Consider the following 23,860-nt stretch of genomic DNA (forward strand, 5'->3'; position numbering starts at 1 on the left):
TACATCAATCGACCAGACACAAGGTGGTGGAATCAATAAGTGAGATCTTATTACGGTCAACATTTTTGTGCATTGGGCGATCGTATGTAGCATAGTGGGGACACCTTCTTCAAGAAGGAATCCAAGTCTTTTGTTATAATAAAAGTGATAAAGAATATTCCTCTTATTTTAGATTTAATATAAATAATTATTACAAAGCTTGGGTATGAGTGTTTCAGTGGAGTTTACTATACTTATATGTACAAGGTGAGATTGAGTCTCACATGGTACAAAAAATAATCATATAATTAAATGAGATACTTAAGAAAAAGAGGTAGTGAACTACGTGACAGTATATTGACTTTGGTTCAATTATGGAATGATTTCATTGAGGGATAATATGTAATAAATAAGTACATCACAGGAATTAATTCATTTAAATTGAAAATATAAATTAGAGTACAGCCACAATTTTTTAGTAGAATCAATTGTGATTAATAGTGTCGTGTGACATGTTTAGGATGATAATGATCACAAACCTATTGAAGGTAATTGTTAATTTTTCCTTTATATCCCTCTTTGAGCTAATGTAAATTGATTATTTATTTTGGATATCAGTTATGTATTTATTTATTTGGGATTGTTTTAGTTTATAAAACATGGGCCAAAGAATTTAATTTATAAGTAGTTTATTATTTAATTCCTAAAGGCTTAATTTTTAAAAGAGCTTTGGGCTTTTGAATTTAATTCCTAAAGACTTAAAGAGAATTCAATAAGCATTAGGCAAATGGAATAAAACCCAAGCTTGGCGTAAGTAGGGCTAGGAGAAGCTAAGCGGTACATCATTCTCTCCCACGGCCGGCCACTAAGGGAATTAATTCCTCTCTTGGCTAGTTCTCATATTTCTATTAGGACTCTAAAAGGCTCTTTTTCCACCTATCTAAGTAATTCCAAATCTATAAATAGAGGATCCATAAAGAAGCAAAATCACAATTATAATTGCAATTATAATTGCAATTACAATTACAATTCTACAAGTTGAGAATTCAGAGAAATATACGAGAGAAAAATATATTCTCTCATGCTTTTGCTTTTCGCTATTCTCTAGTTCTTGAGAATAGTTTTATGAGACCACACTCACAATCATGTTTAGCCATTAGAGAGAAGATCTAAAGGAGTAATCAATTCTTCATGAACATCCAAAACAAGAAATCACATTCAAATCATGTTCAGTTCAGTCAGTTACCAGTTAACTAAACTAGAGGAATTGTCAGTAACCCTACCAAAATGGTGCAATCCAGTTTTTGGGGTGTTACAGTATGTCGGTTGGCCTACTGTCTTACAGAGTCTAAGAGTTTACATCGGGCTGTAAGTTTTCCTTATGTCTGTAATCTGAATCTCTAACACAATGATTTCCTAGATTTTGCTGCCTTGGAGTTGTTTTGTCCATTGATGTGTTCTTTGAATTTTTTACTTCGTAAACAAACTTGTTGTCTTATGATTGTGATGTGCATGTCTTACTTTGTGTTCACTTAGTTTATATTATTAATAAATTTATTGTGTTTGGGAATGCTACACAATCCACGTGTTTTATAAAAATATAATTAGAGTCATTCTAATCACGGATAACTGGAAGACATTTCAACCTCTCTACCATTCTCCATTAGAAGAGCGACGTCGGAAGCAAGTTAGAACTTCAATCTTTAGATTGACTTTTCTTGAGAGTTTTTTTGTAAGGTCCCATCAGAAGTCCGTTCTAACGAAACACTTGGGAACTCGCAAGTGTCACAAAGTTAGTGATTCAACCCTAATGGCATCCTCAAGCGTTCTAACGACAGCTTGCAGAATAGTTGATAAAAATGAGAGCCATTTTTTTTGGAATTTTTCATAAGCTCTAGAGGGGTTCTAGGGTACTTGGTGAGAGAGTGTAGAATGATCCTAGATGATTTCTAGATTCATTTTCCATCACTAAAACAATGTGACCATGTGTGGATTTTCTTAAAGCTAGCTTTGAACTTTACCCACACACTCCACACTTGAAGTGTTCTTGAGAGTTTAGCCAACAAACATACACAACTATTTTTTTTTTAAATGTCTACCAAATGGTCGGTAGAAAAATGTATTATAAGAAGATTGGAGAGTTCAAAGACTTATAGGTGGCCGGCTAGTTGTATTATAAGAAATAAGATATTGCAAAGGGTTGTACGTTTCCTTTTATCTTGCAATTTGAATTTTTCAAATATTGATTTTTCGGGGTTGTTTGCCCCCAAAGTAGTTTTGAGATCTTTAATGTGTTCAAAGTGTTTTTCCACTTGGTAACCAAAATTCTTGTGTAGCAGTTTGATGTGATTTTATTTCTTGGGGAAAATTCATTTTACCTCCTGAAATTTGAGATGCTTTTCAATTTGAACCTTAATGTTTTAAAAATTTGCAATTAACACATTCTGTTACTAATTGCCATCTAAATACACGGAAATTGCCAGCATAGAAGCAAGGTGAGAGGCATTTGCTCCTTTTCCATTTCACTCTAACACCCACACGACACCCAAAAGGAGTTCAAAGGGGGTTGACGAGAAAAAAAAATCAAAACAAGCGTTGGTTTTAATGAGGGGCAACTGTGTCATTTCACTAGCTAGGTTGTGTGCAAAATTGGAAGACGCAACATAAAAATCCCACGTGAGACGCACGTGATGTCATTTCCATCTACTTAGACTGCAATTAGTAACGGAAGTTGTTAATTGCAAATTTTTAAACATTGTGGTTCAAATTAAAAAACACCTCACACTTTAGGGGGTAAAGTGAATTTTTCCGTTATTTCTATTAATATATTATTGTCCCTTCTTGCTTCCTTGGGTTGTTTCAGTTTATATTTCCTCTTCCTTATTGCAAAGTCCTCAAGCCAATGGAATTTTATGATATTTATAAGGGATCAACAGGTATGAAGGAAGGGTAGAAACTAAGCCACTGTTTGTTTGGACGTAAAATTTTTCCAATAAAATATTTTTTCTATTTTTCGATGTTTGGTATGATCGAAAATTTTGATCAAATGGAAAATAATTCGGCTGACCTGAAAAACCTCCTTTTAAGTAGTTTTTCTTTTGTGAGTTTCTTATTTCTTTTCTAGAGATGTCTTATTTTATGGCCGTCCGTTCCAGAGAGAAAGATCCCAACGTTACGGGAAAGTAGAAACAGATCGAAGAGTCTTTGCTGCGAAGGAATCCCAATCCCAAGTATATACCAAAAGTGTCTAGAATTTGTCCGGTTCTTCCACTTCTCTCCAAAGCTTGTTCCACGTGTAAGCTTCTCCTTCAACCCCCATCAGAACCACACGTGTACGCGATGCATCAAGAACTTTCTCATCTCCCTCTATAACCGCTCTTCTTACCCACCTACTCGCAGAAGCAGAACCGTCTGTCATTCACTATTCAGCGGCATAACTGATAAATTTTGATTTTGTTCTTCGGATTTACGAGGAAAATGTGGGCCCAGCCTTACCGGAAGAGTGACCTGGAGGTCGGAGCGAGGCCTCTCTACCCGATGATGCTAGAGAGCCCGGAGCTCCGGTGGTCCTTCATTCGCAAAATCTATTCAATCCTGGCCGTGCAGTTGCTCGTCACCATTGCCGTCGGCGCCGTAGTCGTTTCGGTCCCTCCAATCGCAACCTTCTTCGTCAGCACCGGGGGCGGGCTCGCCCTCTACATCGTACTCATCATCTTGCCCTTTCTTGGTATGTAACCTTTATGTTCTGCGAAATCAGTTTTTGGAAGTACTTTTCTTGTGCTTTTTGGTTTTTCTGTTTTGTAAATTTTGATGTTTGACGTTTTTTGTTGTTGTGGGGAATGTGGCAGTGTTATGCCCCTTGTACTACTACCACCAGAAGCACCCGCTGAATTACTTTCTTCTTGGGATTTTTACAATTTCTCTTGCGTTTGTGGTTGGATTGACTTGTGCATTTACCAGTGGTAAGTAATTGTGATTTCGATTTCGATTTCGAATTCATTTTCCATGTTTATGTATATTGCTTGATTTGGCTCATATTGCTTTATTTTGGTTGGGAATTGTAAATACCTTGGTTTTGCCTGTTGAGCAAGTGAGATTTGTGGTCGTTATGTATTTTGGATTGTCCTTTTGTACTTGGAACTGAAACCCTAGTTCGGGATTAAGATGTTTAATTGTGGTATTTGGGTGTTGTAAAGAAGGAAATTTTTGGGTTAGAATCCTAATTAAGTTTGCAATTAGAAAGTCTTTTCATTTGGGTTGTCTTAATCCCGGATGATGTAGCGGATTTTATGGTTAGAAGGGGAGGAAGAGAAGTTTTACAAACAAGTTCTCTGGGAAATGGTGCAATTTCAGGGACTATTTTGAGATGGTTTTTGAAAACTAATTTTCATTTCTTAATGGCCCAGAAGCTTAAAAGCTGTAAGTTTCGGGTTAGAGATCTAAAACGGTGGAGACTCCATGCGTTAGTGTTCTTAAATCAAAGGGAAATTACTTCCTTTATTAGTCTTTAAATAGGCAAGGCTTTATAATGTCATGTTCCTTAAATTCTTTTTATGACAGAATTATGTTTGTTTAATGGTGATCACATTCATGTTTGGATGTTGCTTGGCATGTTTTCTGTGAGGAGTTTTGTCTGACCTTTTGAAATCTCTGGTATTTCAACTGGAAACAGGGAAGGTTATATTGGAATCCGTCATTCTGACGGCTGTGGTTGTCCTGAGCCTCACTCTGTACACATTTTGGGCAGCAAGGAGAGGCCATGATTTCAACTTCCTTGGGCCCTTCTTGTTTGGCGCTGTAATGGTTCTTTTAGTATTCGCCATGATTCAGGTATGCTGATTGCTGATTATCCCACATCGGTGGTTCCCTGAATCTCTATGAAATCCCCATTTGAATATGTTGCATCTAGTTTGCTAATAGCAGGTTGGTTTTCTTATTATATCTGGCTCTGCAGATTCTGTTTCCGCTCGGCAGGATTTCTGTGATGATCTACGGGTGTTTGGCGTCTCTCATATTCTGTGGCTACATAATTTACGACACTGACAACTTGATCAAACGCTATTCCTATGATGAGTACATTTGGGCTGCGGTCTCCTTGTATTTGGACATCATCAACCTCTTCCTGTCGCTTTTAACCATTTTCAGGGCTGCTGATTCTTGAAGTTATAATTTGGATCAAAGACAAAATTCTTGTCAACAAAGTTAATGTTCTACTTCTTTTTTCTTCCTCTTTCACCGTGGGTTAACATTGTAAACCATTTCAGTGATTGTAGTGATAGATACTTGAGTTTTACTTTGTTCAGTTGCAAATTTGTATATGATGCTTTCTGTTAAACCGTTTTGTAGATAATGGAAGGGAGCAATTTGAACATTAGTGTACTGCTTCTGCAATTTTTATTGCCTTCATTTGGGCAAGAGGGAGCTTAATGGTCGTCGAGTGAATTTGCTTTTGGGTTTTCAAGTATCATGTCTTCTGTTTGTTTTTCTACCTCTCTTGCTTGCTTCTAAGGGTTTCTTTTGATGTGCTGACTACTTAAGCATCTGAAGGTGAATCGCAACCGTTTTCTTCCGCCTAAAATAGGTCATAACTTAATTTCATTAGGACATGAATGAGACTCGGAGCTTGTTTAGGATTACGTTAAAGAATTTTTTTAAAAAAAATACTTTTAATACTTAAAAAGTTGTGTTAAACAAAAGTTAACTCGTTTGATATTGATTTTTTTTACTTTAAAAATTGTAAAAACGTATTTTTAGCAGAAGCTTAAAAATAAATTTTTTTACCAAAAATAGTTTTTTTGACTTAAAAGCTCAATTTTTCAAACACTCTTAGCACCTATTTGTAATTGTGTTTAAAAAATATAGTTTTTAAATCAAAAAAATATTTTGCCAAAAGTGTTTTTAAGTTTTTTAGATCTTTAAAAGCGCGTTTAGACTCTTTAAACGCAATCTTAAACAAGTCCTTAATGTAATTTATGCTAATTAAGCATGTGGATTTTCATTATGGTAGTCAAAAGCATGCATTAGTATTTATTTGTATTTATTTAACCACATGTAGATTGGAGATTGCAATGTGAACCACTACTGTCCACTTTACTTTCTTGTGACTTGCTAAAGTTGTTGTACAGTTTTTACCTTAAAGGTTTGGGCAAGAGGACTAAGCAATGCCAACTGGATTTACAAGCACCTTTTTTGATTGAAAATATTATATGGACAAATAGCATATAAAAACAGGATTTACAAGATTGAAAATGTTATGACAAACAGCATATTTTCATAGAATAACTAATTAATACGATCCATATCTGAAATCATAGTCAAAAAGCAGGGCAACTGATCGAATAATATTTGCTCTTACTTCAACTCAAAGCAGCCTTGATCCCTTTCCCACTCGTTTCTCCTTTCCTTCTACTAAAGCATTGAAAGCTATCTCTACTATCTTTTGCTTTTGCTTAGGGCCTTTACCTATCTCCCTAGCTAGATCAAATTGATTGTCCTGATGCTTATTCCTTCCCAGCAGACAAAAACTTCACGCAGTGTGAGAGTTCTTTTTTTCTGCCACAACATAGAGAAGCCTTGAAACTCCTTGAGTCCAGATGTCATATTCCCTCTGATTCTTGCACTCAAACTCCACAATACCTCTTGTTTCTGTCTTCAATCCAAAGTAACGTCGATGCTCTCCCCCATCAAACAGGTGTCTTCCCGGCCATGCTGGCATATCCTTGTACAACTCCATTACCACATCTGTCACCCCAAAATCACAAGTTATCAAAAAGTAAACCTATTTGTATTGAAGATGAAAAAGTGGAAAAGCTGATAAAGATAAGAGTGATTTACTCTTTTTCTTTTTGGTGATGGTCCCTGCAACATGTTTGCTCTTCATCTTTAGCATTACCTGCAAAAAGTGAAAGCAGGGCTAGTGATAAATCACATAGCTATCATAATACCATTTACTGATCATTATCATTAGTAGCTTTGAATAAGGAAGCTAACCTGGCCCGTCCGATGAATATAAACAGAGACAATCTTCCAATGAAGATCGCCTGCACGACGAATCCGACGTTAATTTGTATATTATGTGTAGGAATTCTTGTTAGTTCAGAAAATGGCAAGAAGAGTTTGATATCATAGAATAGAATTCATTTCTGATGATTACCTTTGCGGGTGCGTTTAAGGAGTTCACTGCCCCTAGCAAGAAGGTCTAGGCCATAGTTGCCTAGAAAATTCTCAAGGGGAGCAAGCTCTTCACTAGAGCTGCCACTAGGATGACCATTGTTCCCTTTAACACAAAATCCAATTCCCATTCCTTTGTCCAGCGGTGCAACTGCTGCAACATTCAACACTTCCTTCAATGCTCTTGCCTTCAAGGTTGCTGCCCCACGTAGTGCTGCATACAAAGTACAGGGTTCAATAGGAGTGACATTTTGACGTTTCAATACTAAAAATTGTATTGCAGAAATATTATAAATTGAAGTGATTAACAAATAATAGGTCAATTTATGCTTGGAATTCTATTAAACCCAAAGATTACTCGTTCCTTGAATCCTACCCCAGCAGATAGAAAACCTCCAACCCAAAACCCATAAACTAGAGAGTACCGGGCAGATCACCCACCGAACCATTCTCATGTCACGTCAATAATTGTCCCATGTTTCCCGGTATGAGACAATAGGTGTGAAGAAGGTCATGGGACATGAAATACTTGCAACAAGAAATGTCACCAACGGAGTGTCGATACATTTGGCAGACAAGTACACTGAAATTCACAAGTACACTGAAATTCACTATAAGAAGCGACAAACATCTTGTAAAAACGGAACTGTTCATTTCCTTGGTGTTAAACGAGTTTGTAATTTTAGAAAGTAACGATTAAAAACGCAGTTAAGCGTTTAGTAAAATTATAGTCTGACTTTTAAAATCGCAATACAGCTTTTAAAATTATAAGTTTTCAAAAAAACACTCACTTACATACAATTTGAAAATGCAGATTTTTTATATTTTTAAATCACAATTTTTTAAACAGCAATCCTAAATCATTCATTTTTTACGATTTGGTTTAAAATCACACTTTCTACCTATAAAATCGCAACGATAAACCCACCCAAACCCTCTGACCTCGACTGTTTTAGTCATAATCTTTCTTCTCAAAACACCCTTTGTTTAGTTAAGCATTGGAGCTATATCTCGTCGGCACACTCCAACAAGCTATTTTCCTAATTTCCTTTTTAATCTTTTGCAGGTACTGATTAATTTTTATCTAATGCAGACACAGATTCTGCGGACATTAAAGCAGCAGGAAGGCAGCTGATGATCCACAGCAGTATATACTGCTTATCATCAAACACATCCGAAGGAATTGAAGTTTGCGCCAAGAATCATTTGAATTCAACCACAGAAACAGAGTTTCAAGATAGTCTTTGGTGATAATGATTTTAGATAACATTTCTTTGTAAATTTGAATTTTGTCGATTAATTGATTATTGTATGTATCTTACCCGTAGCTGCTGCAGCTGTAAGAGTAACGATATCGTCAGGAGAACGGACATTAACAGCAGAGCTAACAACCGAAGCAAGCTGATCACGCTCAGCTCCCATGGCTTCTGCAGCCTCCACACACTGCGCAGCTACTAAAGTTGCGGCTGATGCCACCGCCATGTCAGTCTTAGCCGACTGCTCATTCTTTCCTGACGCCGAAGAGGCCGCTGTGGCTGCCGTAATGGCTGCTATGGCCGCCGCCACCGCAGCAACCGAAACAGCTGCGTGGATCTGGGCATTGTGGGTTCTGCTTTCCTCTTTCTTCTTCTCTCGCCTGTCCTTCAACCACCTCCCAACTGTTTTGGATCCACCGCCGGGGTTGCCATTGCTATTGCCGGAGCTGGCACGCCCACCATTGAACAGATGATGTATGGTGTTGTTGGCACGGAAAAACTGCACGCACAAACAAATACAACATGATTTTTTTTTTTTTTTCTCTTCTAATTAATACAACATGATTATTATCTATAAAAGACAAAAGGGTGTCACATGCTTTAAAAGGGTGTTAAGGGAAAATTCATTGAAGAACAGAAAATGGAAGGGCTTTCGTCACAATGATGCCTTCCTCACGCAATCTGCTGGCAGAATTGGCTTCATTTTTCACTGTTTTTTAGTCAAGGGAAAGGACTGATCTACGTGAGCGCGCAGAGCTGTGTAAATATTATAACAGAGGCTTTTTATTTATGTATGGAAATGCAACAGCTTCCGTCAGAAGCAAAAGATATTATCGCTTACTTGTCAGAAGGAGGGGGAGCAGATAACTATGCATACATCAGTGACGGTTTCTCTTTCACCAAAACAGGCAAAATTATAGACAAACATGACAAGACCGCATATACAAGAGTAGAGTAAGGTAGCTTACTTGTTGGGAAAAAAAAAAAGTGAAAAACAAAACCCAAGTGATAATAAAAGAAAGAGTACGAGAAACGATTATGGGGCAGAGAGAAACAGCAGAAAGTTGAGATGTTCTATGGAGATCATCAGACTAATATAACATTCATTAAAAAATAATAATCAAATAATATGTTAAAAATAGTATATAGGAGTCTTGAATTACAGCAGAAACCTTAACGACGTCATCAAATTCCTCAGAGGGAGAAACTGGTGGGCTATCTGTTCCTGTTAAAGAACCGAGGCCGTTCAAAGGTTCGCTACTGTGAGATAGCCTCCCTGACGTCAATGGCGACACTTCCTGTAAAAAACCCATTAAGCAGTTCAAAAACCCAGATAAACAACAGCCAAAAAAAAAAAAAAAAAAAAAAATTGTGTGTGGGTGCTACTCTGTATTTTTGGTTCCCATGAAAGAATGAGAAGAAGAAGAAGAGGAGGAGGAGGAGGAAAAGAAAAAGGCTAAAAGTTTTGTTCTTTTTCGAAGTACGCACATGCAATTTTCGTTTTTTTAATTTTTGGTGCAAAACGTATCGTACACAATTGAAAACGGGAAAAAGAAACAGAGTGATGGAAAGGGATCCTCTGTTCTTTTATGCTAAGTGTGGTGGGGAAGAAAAGAAGTGCAATAAATGACTTTAAAATCTCTAGGCATTTTTTTTCCTTTTTCTCACTCTTTCCTGAGAGCCAAACAGAGTGTTAAAGTTTCTGAAACACGAATCTAAGCAAGCACCTCTCTAACAGACTGTGACATAATGCGTTCAAGAACAAGCTGGGAAGTAGCAGAGGAAGCGAAAGAGAACTGGTTCCCAGCTGAATGTGTAGTCGGTGGAAGCTCCTCTGACTCGCCGGAGATATATTCGGGTATAGAATTGGTGGCGCAAGAAGAAGAGCCACTGGCTGACTTGGAAGCCATGCTCGAATAAGAAGATGAAGAAGAATAATTATGATGATGATGAAGAGGAGGAGGAGGAGTAGGAGGAGCCAGAGCTTTGGAGACTTCAAGAGCCGAAGCACTCCATGACCTGGATAGAAACTCCATAGGCAATCTTGGGCTCTCCGGCAGCTGGGTCCCGCCGCGAGTGGTGGACCCAGCACGTCGAGAGTACTTCTTAATTGGTAGAAGCGTTTCTTCCATGAGAATGGCCTTTGGGGTTTTGGAGAGAGGTTTCGGGAGTCTTATATAATAGGCCAAATGTCTGGTCAACTGTCAGAATATGGTCAAATGGCATATAATATATATATATATATATATATATATATATGCTTTATTGTCTTACCATTGGGTCACCATTATCAATCTCTCACCATCACCGCTAGGGCTATTGAAATATGTTGGCCACCCCGTTAGCTGTTTTGGGTTGGCAAAACAACTCTTAATAGTCACAAAGAAATACACTCCGACCATTTTGTGTCATTGTTGGAGCTACTTCCAACTTGCATTAGGGGTGGCCATACTTGTGGGCCAAAGAGGTGGTCCGGCTACTTTTAATGGCTCATTTGAAGTTACTCGAACCACCCTTTCAACCACATTTTATGGCTTGGAAGACATTCTTTTTCTTTTTATCTATTTTTTTCCTTCTATTTTATTGTCGCATAATGGACTGTTCATTTTAAACTGCTCAAATAAATGTTATTGCAGCTGATATAATAATCAGTACAATACCTAATTATTGCCCGGATCTGAATCCATTGAGGCCAATAAAACAATTTTATTGTTTGAAGAGATTAAAATTGGTATAAAATAGACATTTTAAGAACGGTTTTACGAAGAAAGGGAAAAAAGGGAAAAGAAAAGACTTTGTTAACCATGTGCCTGCTCTTGTTAATTGTTATATAAAAAGGAAGAATGCACCAAGAGAAAATATAGTGTGATTATTAATCCTATCCGGCGACCTTTTTTTTTTTTTTTTTTTTTTTAAGGGGAAATCATTCTAGTCTTATTAATTAATGAAGGATCACGAGCATAAAGCTCTTACATCATAGAGCAAAAGTTCTGAGAAAATCATAGCCGAAGGTACAAGGTTACAAGTCATAGATACATACATTACAATTTGACGTTCAAGACATGTCTATAACATCAAAATCCGCTAACCCATGACTAATCTTCAGTTGTAACAATAAGTCTGCTTTAGACAGACTCAATCCGATACATAGGCAACAACATCCTCCTGCCGAAACTCATCCTCCTCAACTCGCAAGCCAGGAACTTATTCACATCCTCAACCCAACAAGTTAGGACCACAAAATACAGGGAAAACAGAAAAACAGGGAAAAAAAAGAGAGCCCACAAAACACCATCAGAGGAAGGCTGCCAGATGATTCTAGCTAGAAAGCGAAAAAACCACGCGTAGGCGCATGCGAGTCACGAACCGTCGCGGGGTTGCCAAATTCAAAAGCGACAGGTGTCGTTGGAAGTGGGCGGGGCTGGTGCGCGAGGTGGAGTGGTGCGTGTCGAGGTGGGTCTCACGGAAGGACGTAGATCGAGCTTTGAACAGTCCGATCCAAAAACCCCATCAACCCCAGAAAAAAAGACACGGCAAAAATGATAGACGATGCACTCGGCGTTGAGCCTGTAACAAAAGAAAAATAAGCAAAAAGAAAAGGAGGAGGGGGGGGGAAGAGTCGGGGAAGGGAGGGCTCCCCTCCCTATGCGGCTAGGGTTTTTGTTTAGCTAGTGCTAATCCTATCCATTGTATTATGTGTGAAATCAAAGTTAAAATTAAAGATAAAATTGCATACATTTTAAGATTTGTGAGTCATGCATTTAAGAAATCCGCGGACGGTTGTATACTATTGTAAAAAGTATTTCTAAATATAAAATTAGTTTAAAGTATTATAAAGTATTACAAAGATAATTGGAAGTGGATTAGGAATTTAACTTTACTCTTACAACTCTTTGATTGTCAAAAAAAATAAAAAAGAAAAAAAAAAAAAGAAAGGGGAGCGAGTAGAGTAACTACTTTATTGCATGCACATGACCATGATAACATTTACTCATTGTAAATCGCACAGAAAGGCCTTAGACAGTGAAAACTACACAAGAAGGCTTAGACAATGAAAACTACAAGTGTTCTTTCAAGTCCGATTGAATCATAGTCTGACCAAATTCTATCAAAACTTGAAACTTATGGTAGTTTATACTAATAAGGCACGAAGGGTATTGCAAGGGTCATGCCCCTGTTCGCGTCCCCTTGCATTAGGGGTTCAAATAGGATTGAAGAGTCTCGCAACAGTTATGCCCCTATCTGCGTCCTCTGTTTTGGTGTTAATACCTCTTTATGCGACCATTATTAAGAGGACTAGGTCATTTTTGTAAAAAAGTAGGGTGAGCTCTCCTACTTTTTTGTTGTATTTTTTGCGCCGTGATTTTTGCTTTAGATCTATTGTTGAAGAGCTCATCCATTTTTTTAGGTCTCCTACTTTCTTTTTCTTTCATACCAAGAGTGAAAAAGACTCTCCCGTATAACATTTTTTCCAATTCAATAAAAATTAAAATTAAAATTAAAAAAAAATTAAAGTATGTACTCCCTAATATGGTAATAAAAATTATCATTAGATTAAATAACAAATAAAGTACATATAATATTCAATGTTAATTTTCACCGACACGTCGAATATTGTTAACCGCTTAAAAATATGTAGCATTTCCTTATAAAGGTTGAATTTAATGAACACCACCTTTTATGAAAGAAACAATAAACTCTTTTTCTTTCTAAAAGTAATTTAAAAAAAAAAAAAAAAAAACTTTAATCTTAGAGATCTTATATCTTGATAATTACAGATTTAACTTTTGTAGAAACAGATTACTGAATGCCTCAAACACTTTACACATGAGAAATGAAATTTACGTTGGTTTGAGAAGATTCTTTGAATTTGCATGCATGCTTGAGTGGTGGCTTTCAGGCCAATGGTCATTTTGGCTCCAACGACGCCGTAGCCTCTGCTATTCCACCTCTGACATGCCACAGAGAAGCAGTAGCGAAATCCTAAGAGGTGACCAAATTGACAGTGTTTCTTAACCTGTCCACCGTCTTGGCAACGTCCAACCCCGACAATCTTCGACGTCCAAACAAAACTTTAGCTTCGACTCCATGCCCATGCACCTCTTGCCACAAAGCTGCGCACCAGAGAGGGACTTATGCTAAAATGCGCGTGCCTGCCTACGTCATCATCCTTTACTACCCAATATATATTTTTCTTTTTTCTTTTTTCTTGTCAGCTTTGTTTTTCTAAAGGTGATGATTAACTACTGACAAAATCGACACCCTTTATTCCGTTTGCCAGTTTGCCTTATTTTCTCGATGATCATTACCACCTTTCGTTTTCCATTCCATTTCAAATGCATGTGTGTTTTATGCCTTTTTTCTAGAACTTCTCAACATGGCCCCTATTTACCTTTGGATAATGCTAGACATTTTAAGTGATTTTTTTCAAATTGCTTCTTAAATAATGTGGTAAGCATTTTTTTTTTCTTAAACAAGTGTCATTCTCTCTCCTTTATCTTCTACTCCTCAAAATAATTCTTTTCACACCATTTGAAAAGAATTTTAAGACACCTAACGGCCCTCTTTAGCTTTTTCTATCATTAATAGACAAAAGAGCCATTTTGGGATTTTACTCCCTCCTTTGTACTTAACCATTTCATATGGCACTGCATGGCAGTAATTATATGCCAATCACCAAGCATTAATGTCTATTTGTGAGTGTGGGTACAATTTTAATTTTGTTTTTTCTAGGCCAAGTGTTAGTACAATTGACCGCACACCTTTTGCTGAGACTGCCTACAAAACCGGCAAGGAGTGAGAGTATGGATGCTTGTCGAGTGTGTTGGCAGAGAACATCTCAGATCCTTAAGCCATTAAACTAAATGGCTTTAAAAATTAAGAATAAAAAGAGAAAACAAAGCATAAAACGGTGAGGCCGAGTCAGGCTTGGGTGCCTTTGTTAAATGTTTTTGTCCAATACTATTTATTTCATTTTTTCAACCTTTCTACTTTTTTATATCATATCAATCACTTTTTATAATTATTCAAATAAAAAAAATTACTACAAAATAAAATTTCTTCATTTTTCCATTCCAAACAATTTTTTTTTTTTACATCAATCAATTAATTTTTGCTACATTATTGAACCAAAATTCTTTAACAAACACACCCAAGGTTACTTGCTACAATAGTTGCTTCATTTATAGCAGTTGGAGATTCTTCTAGCATAACCACCGTACCATGTCGCATCGCATCCCCATCCTTTAATCGAGGATACCTAGATAGTGTATAGAATAAACCTTGGAGTACTGGTGCCACAAATATGTTTGTTATTAGGTTTGCTAATTTGGTGTCAAAAAATGTAATTTATTCTCGATTGAAGCTTCGTTTGCAAGAGTGTTTACTGGAGCGTCTAAACGGGTGAAGCACATAGTAAAACCCGAGAGCTCCATTCAATGCACATTCGCTGAACCGTCCAAACGGATGAAGTACATAATAAAACCAGAGAGCTTCGTTCGCTACACATTCACAAGTCCGTCTGAATGGGTGAAACCTCGTCCAAACGGAAGTCAATACCGTCCGAACGGAAGTACGTTGTTGCCGCATTAGGATTTTTCAACTTCAACTTGTACTTCTATAAAACCTTAGTTCTGTTTGAACAGCGACCGTTAGTCGTCCAAATGCTGCCGTGAACACAATTTTTCTAAGCAACTGAGAGGCAAATTCTATATTGTGCTAAGAGAGGATTATCAATATTCAAAGCTTCATAGCTATTTTCTTTTATAGTGTTGTTGTGTTTGAGAAGCTGTTTTGTTAATCAACGATAAGAAGTCTATCGGAAGATCCGATAAAGGAGAATCACTTCAAGAAGATTGTCAAGCTAGGAAACAAGTGGGAAGCTTGTTAATCTTACAGAGCCTAAAAGTTGCAAAAGGTTGTAAGTGTCCTTGTATCTGTTCTAGATTTTCTTTTAATGATTTCCTAGGTTTAGTTGAATTTAATTTAGAACAAATTAAATTGGGAAACAAATTTTCACTCGTTTCCTTACATGTAGTATCTAGGTAACCAAACAAAGCATCATCAACCGTCAAAAGAGGAAAATAAAAACCTTTTTACAATCATAGATTCAAATAAATAAATGCATACACACATAGGGAGAGCAAGGATTTGTGTACAATTTTATTGACATGGACAAGGGTTTGATTCCAAAACAAAACTGTATTAAACTTTTCAATCTTTAAATCCCTATAACGATATTACAAGTTTTGTGTATAAGTGGATTTTTGTAGCCACGGGTTTTTTTCAAGGCTTTTTATAGATTGTTACCTCTTATTCATCCTATTGTATTTGAATTATAAAACGTGGTCATAATATGAGACTTACACCTACTAAAAATGAGAAATATTTTTATTTCTATCTTTTTTTCATCGCCATACAAGAGACGGGCAAATCCACGAATGAATGACACAAAAGGAAAAAGAAATCTTAAAACAATCATACTAAGTAATTCAAACTCCTCAAAGTGCTCAAAACCAAGTTCTTCCAATTGCTTCAATTCATCTTTGCCACATTCTCTGCACTGGTTTGCTTAGCCAGGTGCTTTTGTTTTGCCTCATTCCCAATTTTCCTCTGGAGTTCCAAAATCTCATCAAGCTTTCTTTTCTCCTCATCAAGCTTTCTTAGCACCTTAGCAAGCTTTCTTTGCCCATCATCAAGCTTTCTTAGCACCACATCTACCCCACTCCTAAGTTCTTCTTGTTGCTTCAATTCATCAATGCTTATTATAGGAACACTAATCTCAGGACACCCAGCGAAAATGCTACCGAAGCACATCACATTGTGAAAACAATTCAACTTTGTTGAGCATGTGTACAGATATTCAAGGTGAGATTAGAGCTTATCTAATGTTACAAAATACTATTTGAATTCAAATGTTATGGATGAGATTAGTTAGTTGAGCATTATCCGTAACAATACCTTTAAGAAACCCGAGCAATTTTGAAAACAACGTGTTACTCCTTCCACTTTCACACTTCAAATTAAATAATCCAACACTAGCACTAAATTTAGTTTGGTCGGTGCATCCTAACCACAATGGCTCAGATTCTTAGCATCTGATGGATTTAATCTTTTCGGTAATATGAGCAATACTTATAGTACTTGGCCGGTAATGTTGGTACCGTACAACTTACCTCCGTGGATGAGCATGAAACAGTCTTCTATTATGTTATCTCTGATTATCTCTGGCCTAAGTTCACCCGGACTAAAGATAGATGTATACTTAGAGCCCCTAATATTAGAATTGAAGGAATTATAGGATGTTGGAGTATTGACTTATGATATAAACTCCAAGGGTTACTTCACGATGCGTGCGGCCTTGGTGTGGACGCATAACGCATATGATGATTTGTCTTTGTGGTGTATGAAAGGGCACACTGCATGTCCATGTTGTATGCGTAATACTCGTTCTAAAAGGTTAAAAAAATGGCCATAAATTTGCCTATATGAGGCATAGGCGATGGTTGCCAATGGATCATAAATTTTGAAGGGATAAGAGATCGTTTGATGGTATGCAAGAATTGAATCCTCCACCAAATGTGGTAAGTGGCGAAGAGATCATGTCATGGTTAGATGGAGTTGGATTTGTTGTTGATCCGCATTGTGTATGGAAAAGGTGGGGGAACTGTCAGGGTTGTATTGATGACCCAGTAAAGTGGAAGAAGCGGAGTATCTTTTTCACATTGCCATATTTGAAATATAATTTGTTACGTCACAATCTTGATGTCATGCATATAAAAAAAAAAAAAAATGCGCTCAACAATATTATAGGCACGTTGTTGGACATGAAAGGTTAGACGAAGGATAACTATGATGCACATCTTGACTTAGAAGAGATGAGTTTGAGAGGGGAACTTCACCCAATACGCACTCACCCTAAGAAAACGCTTATACACTACATGCTTGCTTCACAATCTCTAATAAGGAGAAACATGACCTTTTGGTGGTATTGGAAAATGTAAACAAATGGGTATGCTTCAAATGTGTCACATTGTGTGAAACTTAAGAACGTTGTATTAGGGGTTTGAAAAGTCATGATAGTCACATCCTCATACAACAACTCTTGCTAATTGCACTGCGTGGATCCCTACCAAAGAAGGTTATTAAACCTTTAATAGAGTTGTCTTCTTTCTTTAGAGAGATTTGTTCCAAAATACTGTGGTTAGAAGATTTGGATCACCTTGAAGGTAAAATTCCCTTCATTTTATGCAATTTAGAAAGAATCTTCCCGCCATGATTTTTCACATTGATGGTGCACATTGTCATACATTTGGTTCGTGAATGTAAGTTAGGTCGACCCGTTCAATATAAGTGGATGTATCCTATTGAAATGTACAGTATGATTAATTCATTCATTGTAATCTTATACTCCAAAGTATGCTACTTACACACTTTTATGTAATATAGGCGCCTACATCACAGTTGTAAAGTATGAATTGTAAATCTTTTACACTTTATTTCTGTAAATACAATCAACCTCCACTACATTGAGTAAGGTAGAAACACAACAGAAATATGATGGTAGTCAGTAAGAACAATACAAAGACTCACGATTGTTCCACATTTTCTTAATGAGGCAGATGCTGTTCCTTACCAATTTATAAAGAAAAATGCTAGATATTCTCCTTGTGTTCTCCTAGTCCTAGGTAGATATTATTTTCTAAAAATCAAGTGAGAGAAATAAGGGTTTTTTTTTTTTTTTTTTTTTTTATACCTTTTAAAAAAAATAATATCTACCTAGGATCAAAAAAACACTAAGAGAACACCTAGCATTTCCCAATTATAAATAAGACTCATCCAAACTTCTATTTGACTACGGCACGTGGCAAGATGAGATTGAGCCACATCACAAAGGCTTAATTGACTGCGCTTAGAGTCCCAGTCGACTAAGCATTGTAGTTGCCAGAGGTAGAATCCAATTCATTTTTTCACTCTAAAACTCTCATTTCTCTCTCTAAACTTCTGGAAAACATGTGTAAGTTTAAGGGAAGGGTTCATGAGTAGCGGAGCTATGTGGAAGTGGATCCTCGATGTAGAAGTGTCAGGGTGCTCGGGAAAGCAAAGTTTTTGAGGTACGAAGTCTAAATTATGTAAAAGAAGGAAAGTATGAATATGTGGAAAGATGATGAATGAACATTATCATGATATGAACTGTTTTACTACTCCATATTATGGGATATGGAGTTAATTATATAATAAAGAAAATGAAAAGGAAAATATTAATGTTTTTATTACTATGTACAAACCTCTCTATGTGTTTATATATATAACATGTATGACACTTCGTTGATAAACTCTTTTATGAAAACCCTACATATGTAATAGCTGTTTTGTAAACAATAGTTTGAGGGATTTTCAAAAGGTAATATGGGGGCTCAAACACTCGCATAAATTGGTAGAATGGTTATACTCACTGAGCCATGGACTCACATATTCACCAGTCAAATAATCATAATTTTTCAGATGTTGCTGAAGAAAATGTCAATGAGGACCCGTACACGTGTCTTAACATCTGTTCATAAGGCTAGTAGGAAGCCTCTACTTTTGGAAGGACTAACCTACTATACTCAAAGTTAGTTTTGGCCTTTTTGCTTGTGGCACTTTTTGAGAAGATAATATCATTTTGTATTCTCCCATTCATCTTTGTTAGAATCAATTATCGGATATGTGAGCCCGTGAAGGTGTGGTCTTACATATCCAATAGTTAATTAGATGCTCTGGTACATTACGTTTTGAAGTGAGTTTGTGATTTTAACAAGAAAACAAAATTATTTTTCCTCCCCAGGAGTGAATGAGAGTTTTGTAATTGGGATGATGAGACCCCTAATCGGCCAATTCCCCTTACTATAAAACCGATCTTGGGGTCATCCTCATTCTTTTTGCCCTTGTTTTCTCTCTTTATCTTTTCCTTTTATTCATTGAGTCGTTGTCTTAGCCAGCTCTTTCGGAGCCATACTCAACAGCTGCGAAGCAAGACCGAGCCACCATAGCATTGGACCGGGCCAAGAGCCCAAGATGTCGGAGAGTGATTCGGGCTATTTCGACTGGCTGGTGACAGACGAGCATTTGGAGGATCCCTCTTCAAAGCCATTACTTTAAAACCATGTTGGACCAAAAATCACATACCAACAAGATGTAGCTTAACCTCAGCCAGAAAGTGAGTTTGTAAGTAGAATCTTTGGAAAATAGGCTTTGGTTCGCACTAGCGCTATACTCTAGGACATTAGTTCGAGTACAGAAAGTAAATTGCTCTAAATGCAATGTGATGCTCAAAAACCAGCAATTCACAAAGATCAACGGGAGAACTTATATGATTGCATATTTCATTTCCTCCAATAGCTATTACTGATAGCGGTTCACCTATATACCACTACAGTTCTGAAATTGATATCTCATGAAACTTGTTATGCACTCTGCTTCAGTAATCTTCTTGTAGGTTTTACATCAAAAATTTAAACACAAAACCAAGGCTTTATAACTATCACTTCTTCCAAATACCATTGTGGTAGGAAGTAATAAATATCTAGAATTGTTGGCCAGTGGTAGGAGCTCACCTGACCAGATCTTCAAGGTTCAAACGGTTGAGATCCATTCAGGTTGATTGCAGGCAAATCTCCTGCAAAGTGCGCTTCTTTGCTGCAGCTTTCACCCTTTTTTTAAATATTTAATTGCAGTCTCTTGAAAACAGCAACAGACAATTCATATCTCACAAATACTCCAATCAGGATGCCAATTCAAGTACATGAATGACATCCATATGCAACTAATCGTTCAAATTAGTAGCTACTAAAAAGATGGATTAAGATTACTCACCATGTATGAAACAAGAAAATATTTCTCAACAAGAAAGCACTAAAGAATTTTTTTGTTCTTTTTCTGTGTTTTTACTCCCTCTTTATCAAAATCATTGGTAACATAAATAAAAATGGTTCTCTCCAAGTAAAAATGAGGCAACTAGAGAGCTACAAACTAAAGCATACTTGAGTAAAAAAAGTCAGATGTAGATAGCATAGAATCAGAATCCATGTTAGAATGGGGAAAAAAAACAAAATCAGCACTACAATGGTAGAAAAGATATTGAAAGAGGGCTTGACAAAAATCCAAGGAACTACTTATCTGTTAGATTGCAAACCACTACCACCGTAGTATTGCTTGGTGGTTTCACATGAGAATTCTGCAAATGTCATCCCATCCTTTAACCGTGACGATAGTGGTGGAAGTATTTTTTGAATTTCTTGGGTTAGTTTATTTTGGTCCTGCGCAGCAAGATTTGTTTCCCCATTAGATACCTGCAAGTCTTGATCACATGACATTGAGCGTTTCATAGGATAATCTGCGATAGAGAAAGTTTTATTCCATGCAGGCTGCAAGAACACAACAAAGGTTTCTCTGCTCAAATTTCCTAACTTAGCAGGTCTAGAGACAGAGTGAAGGGTTGAGCGAAGCTTCCCTTTTGATAAGATATCAGCCGATTCACCCACCTGAATGATAAAACTTTCAGGAGAGGCCTTCACCATACAGACATTATTCTTGTAGGGACTGAAAATTTGCAAATATGTGTGGTCACTAAGGGATGGACATTCCTCATCACCGAACACTGAAAACAGATCTTTTGGTTCTGTTGCTTGTGGAAAAGATGGGGAAAGAAATAAGGGAGCTGTCAGAACAGTGAATATACCATAGTCGTAATGCCATTGCTGCCACAGATTGGAATGAAGTCCATATGATCCAACTTCTTTACCATTTGAATCCAAGTTCGGGCCTTCTGATAGGCCTTGCTTATTACTTATGGAAATGTTTTCGTCCCTTCTAACATTTGCCTGTCTTTTCACTGTTGCCTTGCTCCTCCCAGCTTCTTTTAGAACAATGTTGTCTAGAGCTGAGTGATAGTGAATAAGACGCCCTTTTGCTGCAGAGGACTCCAATAAGCTCTGCTCAAGCTCTTGTCCACCAATGGCCCTATCACATATTCGTGCAATGCGGAGCCCTAGATCCATCATGCAAAATCCAATCTTTCTAAAAGCGTTTCCAAGATTTTTAAATTCACTATCCAGAATTTCTCTCATCATACCATCTTCTAGATGATCTTGTTCTGAATTCAGTAAGGTATCACCTCTATGACTTGGTTTATTTTGAATGGATTCTGGACCTTGTGCATATCTGAGTTGCATTGCAAAAGAGGAGACACTTCTATCTGGATTCTTCAAAGGAACATCACTCCCCAAGTTATGCTCCTGAAGAAAGTACAAATAGAATTTGAGAGCAATAAAACACTTCTAAAGAATAATTGCTTTTGAACTAGAATTTTATATTTCTATTGTGAAAGAAGAAAAGAAATTGCACACAGATATGACTGCGACTAGGAAGAAGGTAAATGATGTATCTCATCAAGGCTTTTAACACAATCTAGTGCAAGCTCATAAAAACAACCAACCAAAAGAACCACAGAAACATACATAAACTGACTCCCAATCGCACACCCAAATTTATTGTTCAAAACCAAAAGTAAAGAATACAATGTTCAAGACACCAATTTTCTTCCTGCAACAACACCAGCCAACTACCATGTCAACAATCCATACAAATACCTAACTACATTTATACAATACATACATGATACAACCTTAGCCAAAAAGCAAGAAAGCCAAAAGTTAGAACATATGAGGCACTACAAAACTTCCCAGCAATCACCAGCCCCATGACTGATCGAGAAGCAGCCCATTTCTCACCATCTGATTATTTGCACATCATTCTAATAGTGGACAGTACCATTCCAGTTCAGTTATATGTTATTGGAACACATAGAAAATAAAAACAAATGACAAAAAAAAAAAAACAAAACAAAACAAAACAAAAGAACATCAACAATGAAATACACAAATAACTTCTTGGCTCATGGAAATTTTGTTAATAAGCCATACCAGATAACTTTCTCAAAAAATTCTTACAAAAAATACTTCTAAACTGTGTTCTCAGCACCATTTTCCAATTTCTCTGGCTGCTCCTTGAAAATAAGAACCTACTCCAAAATTTTGGAGTCTCCTACATGTTACTTTCTTTTTAGTTGTTGTTACGATCCTTTTTTCCCACATTGATTAAATATAATATTAACCATGTGTATATAATTTCATGAGCACCCTCTCCTTACAGACCGGTTTTCAATGGTAAGTTTTACCCGGGGTTTATTTCATTTGATGTCAGAGCCAACCACGCAGCCACCGCGTCAAGTATAGAATTGGATCAATCCAGTTTAACCATGGAATCGAATAGGTTTCAGCTTTGTAGTCGAGCCACCTAGAAGCCAAATTAAAATGTTTTGGTACTATGTACGAGCATAGTATTAAATCATTGAATATTGATAAATGAATGGAGCCACTCAAAGAAAAAATGCTACAATCGTATCAGTGTCGATAGAGTGAGCCGTCGTGTATATCGGCTACGGAGCACGGTGGTATGTTACTATTGGTGTCTCACATGATGAGTTAAGTCTAATCTAAATTATATATAAGCTCCTAGGCACCCTCTCCGCAAGCCGGTTTTCAAAGGTAATTTCTATTATAGGTTTGTATAAGTTGCCAAGAAAATAAGATTCGAAATTTTATAATCTCTTTGTGCTTTTCCTTCTACAAAGGAGACACAAGATTAACTCAGCCCAAACAAATAAACAGCACCAAAAGTACTAGACCTGTTTTCTCAGGAACCAAACACACTCAGACCAAAACTATTCAGAAAATTTTTTTTTTAAAAAAAAAGAAGCGAATATAATCAAATGCGGAAATGACCTTGAGAATGCGTTTACGGTCGTCGGGATTGAGAAGGGCAAGCCGGTGAGCGAGAGGGAGGAGGTCTCGGCGGAGAGTGGAGGCGTCGGGGACCCCACTGATCGATAGCAGGCCCGGGCCCGTGGGCCCTAGGGCTTCCATTACGTCTCTGCATATTAATTTCAGGCTTTCCCTTTCTTCTTCTGCTAATGACAATGACGATGGAGTAATTGTTGAAGACAGAAGCATGAGATCCGAATACTGGAGCTCGTACAATTCCAAGACCTCTGCTTCTTCCATGTCTCTGCGAGCACCACGGCGGAGGAGACAACTTTGGGCCTTACAGTTAAAGGTTGAGATATGGGCCTTTCGCCACTTGCAAGCCCAAATTCCAATTGGGCTCACAATTTTAATAACGATCTAACAAAGTTTTCTTTAAAATTGACTTGAAAAAATTACTTTTCATCTCATCTTTTAAACTCATATCAGCTCTTCGAGGGCTTACTTAATCGGCTGTAAACCACGCCTAATGAAACAGAGGTCACTAATTCAAATCCCCCTCTTCCGTCCCTTACATGAACATGTCAAAAAAAACTCTTATCAGCTTTTTAGGGCATGGGATTTATATACACCGTTAAAAATATATGTATTAAT

At 37.0% G+C, this 23,860-nt stretch overlaps 3 protein-coding genes across 4 annotated transcripts; 1 reads left to right on the top strand and 2 right to left on the bottom strand.

Annotated features, from left to right (window-relative positions):
• The first annotated feature begins 3,244 nt into the window (after window positions 1-3,244).
• Window positions 3,245-5,353, top strand: LOC132171161 (protein LIFEGUARD 2). Its single transcript, XM_059582403.1, has 4 exons — window positions 3,245-3,706; window positions 3,828-3,941; window positions 4,652-4,809; window positions 4,934-5,353. Exons 1-4 carry the CDS (start codon window positions 3,457-3,459, stop codon window positions 5,138-5,140), a joined length of 729 nt encoding a protein of 242 aa, XP_059438386.1. The 5' UTR covers window positions 3,245-3,456; the 3' UTR covers window positions 5,141-5,353.
• An 875-nt stretch (window positions 5,354-6,228) lies between these two features.
• Window positions 6,229-10,544, bottom strand: LOC132170629 (VAN3-binding protein). The gene is made up of 7 exons (XM_059581676.1): window positions 10,133-10,544; window positions 9,578-9,703; window positions 8,472-8,904; window positions 7,133-7,363; window positions 6,970-7,019; window positions 6,814-6,871; window positions 6,229-6,720 (listed from the first exon to the last, which is right to left on the bottom strand). The coding sequence occupies exons 1-7, from the start codon at window positions 10,535-10,537 to the stop codon at window positions 6,506-6,508; spliced, it is 1,518 nt and encodes a 505-aa protein (XP_059437659.1). The 5' UTR covers window positions 10,538-10,544; the 3' UTR covers window positions 6,229-6,505.
• Window positions 10,545-20,326: 9,782 nt separating this feature from the next.
• LOC132171139 (uncharacterized) lies at window positions 20,327-23,512 on the bottom strand. Of its 2 annotated transcripts, XM_059582375.1 has the most exons (3): window positions 23,228-23,512; window positions 20,927-21,679; window positions 20,327-20,809 (listed from the first exon to the last, which is right to left on the bottom strand). In XM_059582375.1, exons 1-3 carry the CDS (start codon window positions 23,504-23,506, stop codon window positions 20,558-20,560), a joined length of 1,284 nt encoding a protein of 427 aa, XP_059438358.1. In that variant the 5' UTR covers window positions 23,507-23,512; the 3' UTR covers window positions 20,327-20,557. The 2 variants fall into 2 exon arrangements, with proteins under 2 accessions (XP_059438358.1, XP_059438357.1); XM_059582374.1 differs by having other exon boundaries at window positions 20,327-21,679.
• Window positions 23,513-23,860: the final 348 nt, after the last annotated feature.

Source organism: Corylus avellana, chromosome ca2 (assembly GCF_901000735.1).
Source record: "Corylus avellana chromosome ca2, CavTom2PMs-1.0".
NCBI lineage: Eukaryota > Viridiplantae > Streptophyta > Magnoliopsida > Fagales > Betulaceae > Corylus > Corylus avellana.

Excerpts from the sequence above, each read along its gene's own strand:
- LOC132171161 (XM_059582403.1), top strand. The coding sequence starts at position 3,457 with ATGTGGGCCCAGCCTTACCGGAAGAGTGACCTGGAGGTCGGAGCGAGG. Across the intron at positions 3,942-4,651 it reads GACTTGTGCATTTACCAGTG|GGAAGGTTATATTGGAATCC; the intron begins GTAAGTAATTGT and ends AACTGGAAACAG. Across the intron at positions 4,810-4,933 it reads TAGTATTCGCCATGATTCAG|ATTCTGTTTCCGCTCGGCAG; the intron begins GTATGCTGATTG and ends CTGGCTCTGCAG.
- LOC132170629 (XM_059581676.1), bottom strand. The coding sequence starts at position 10,537 with ATGGAAGAAACGCTTCTACCAATTAAGAAGTACTCTCGACGTGCTGGG. Across the intron at positions 9,704-10,132 it reads TGTCACAGTCTGTTAGAGAG|GAAGTGTCGCCATTGACGTC; the intron begins GTGCTTGCTTAG and ends GGTTTTTTACAG. Across the intron at positions 6,872-6,969 it reads ATATTCATCGGACGGGCCAG|GTAATGCTAAAGATGAAGAG; the intron begins GTTAGCTTCCTT and ends CACTTTTTGCAG.
- LOC132171139 (XM_059582374.1), bottom strand. The coding sequence starts at position 23,506 with ATGGAAGAAGCAGAGGTCTTGGAATTGTACGAGCTCCAGTATTCGGAT. Across the intron at positions 21,680-23,227 it reads ACCGTAAACGCATTCTCAAG|GAGCATAACTTGGGGAGTGA; the intron begins GTCATTTCCGCA and ends TACTTTCTTCAG.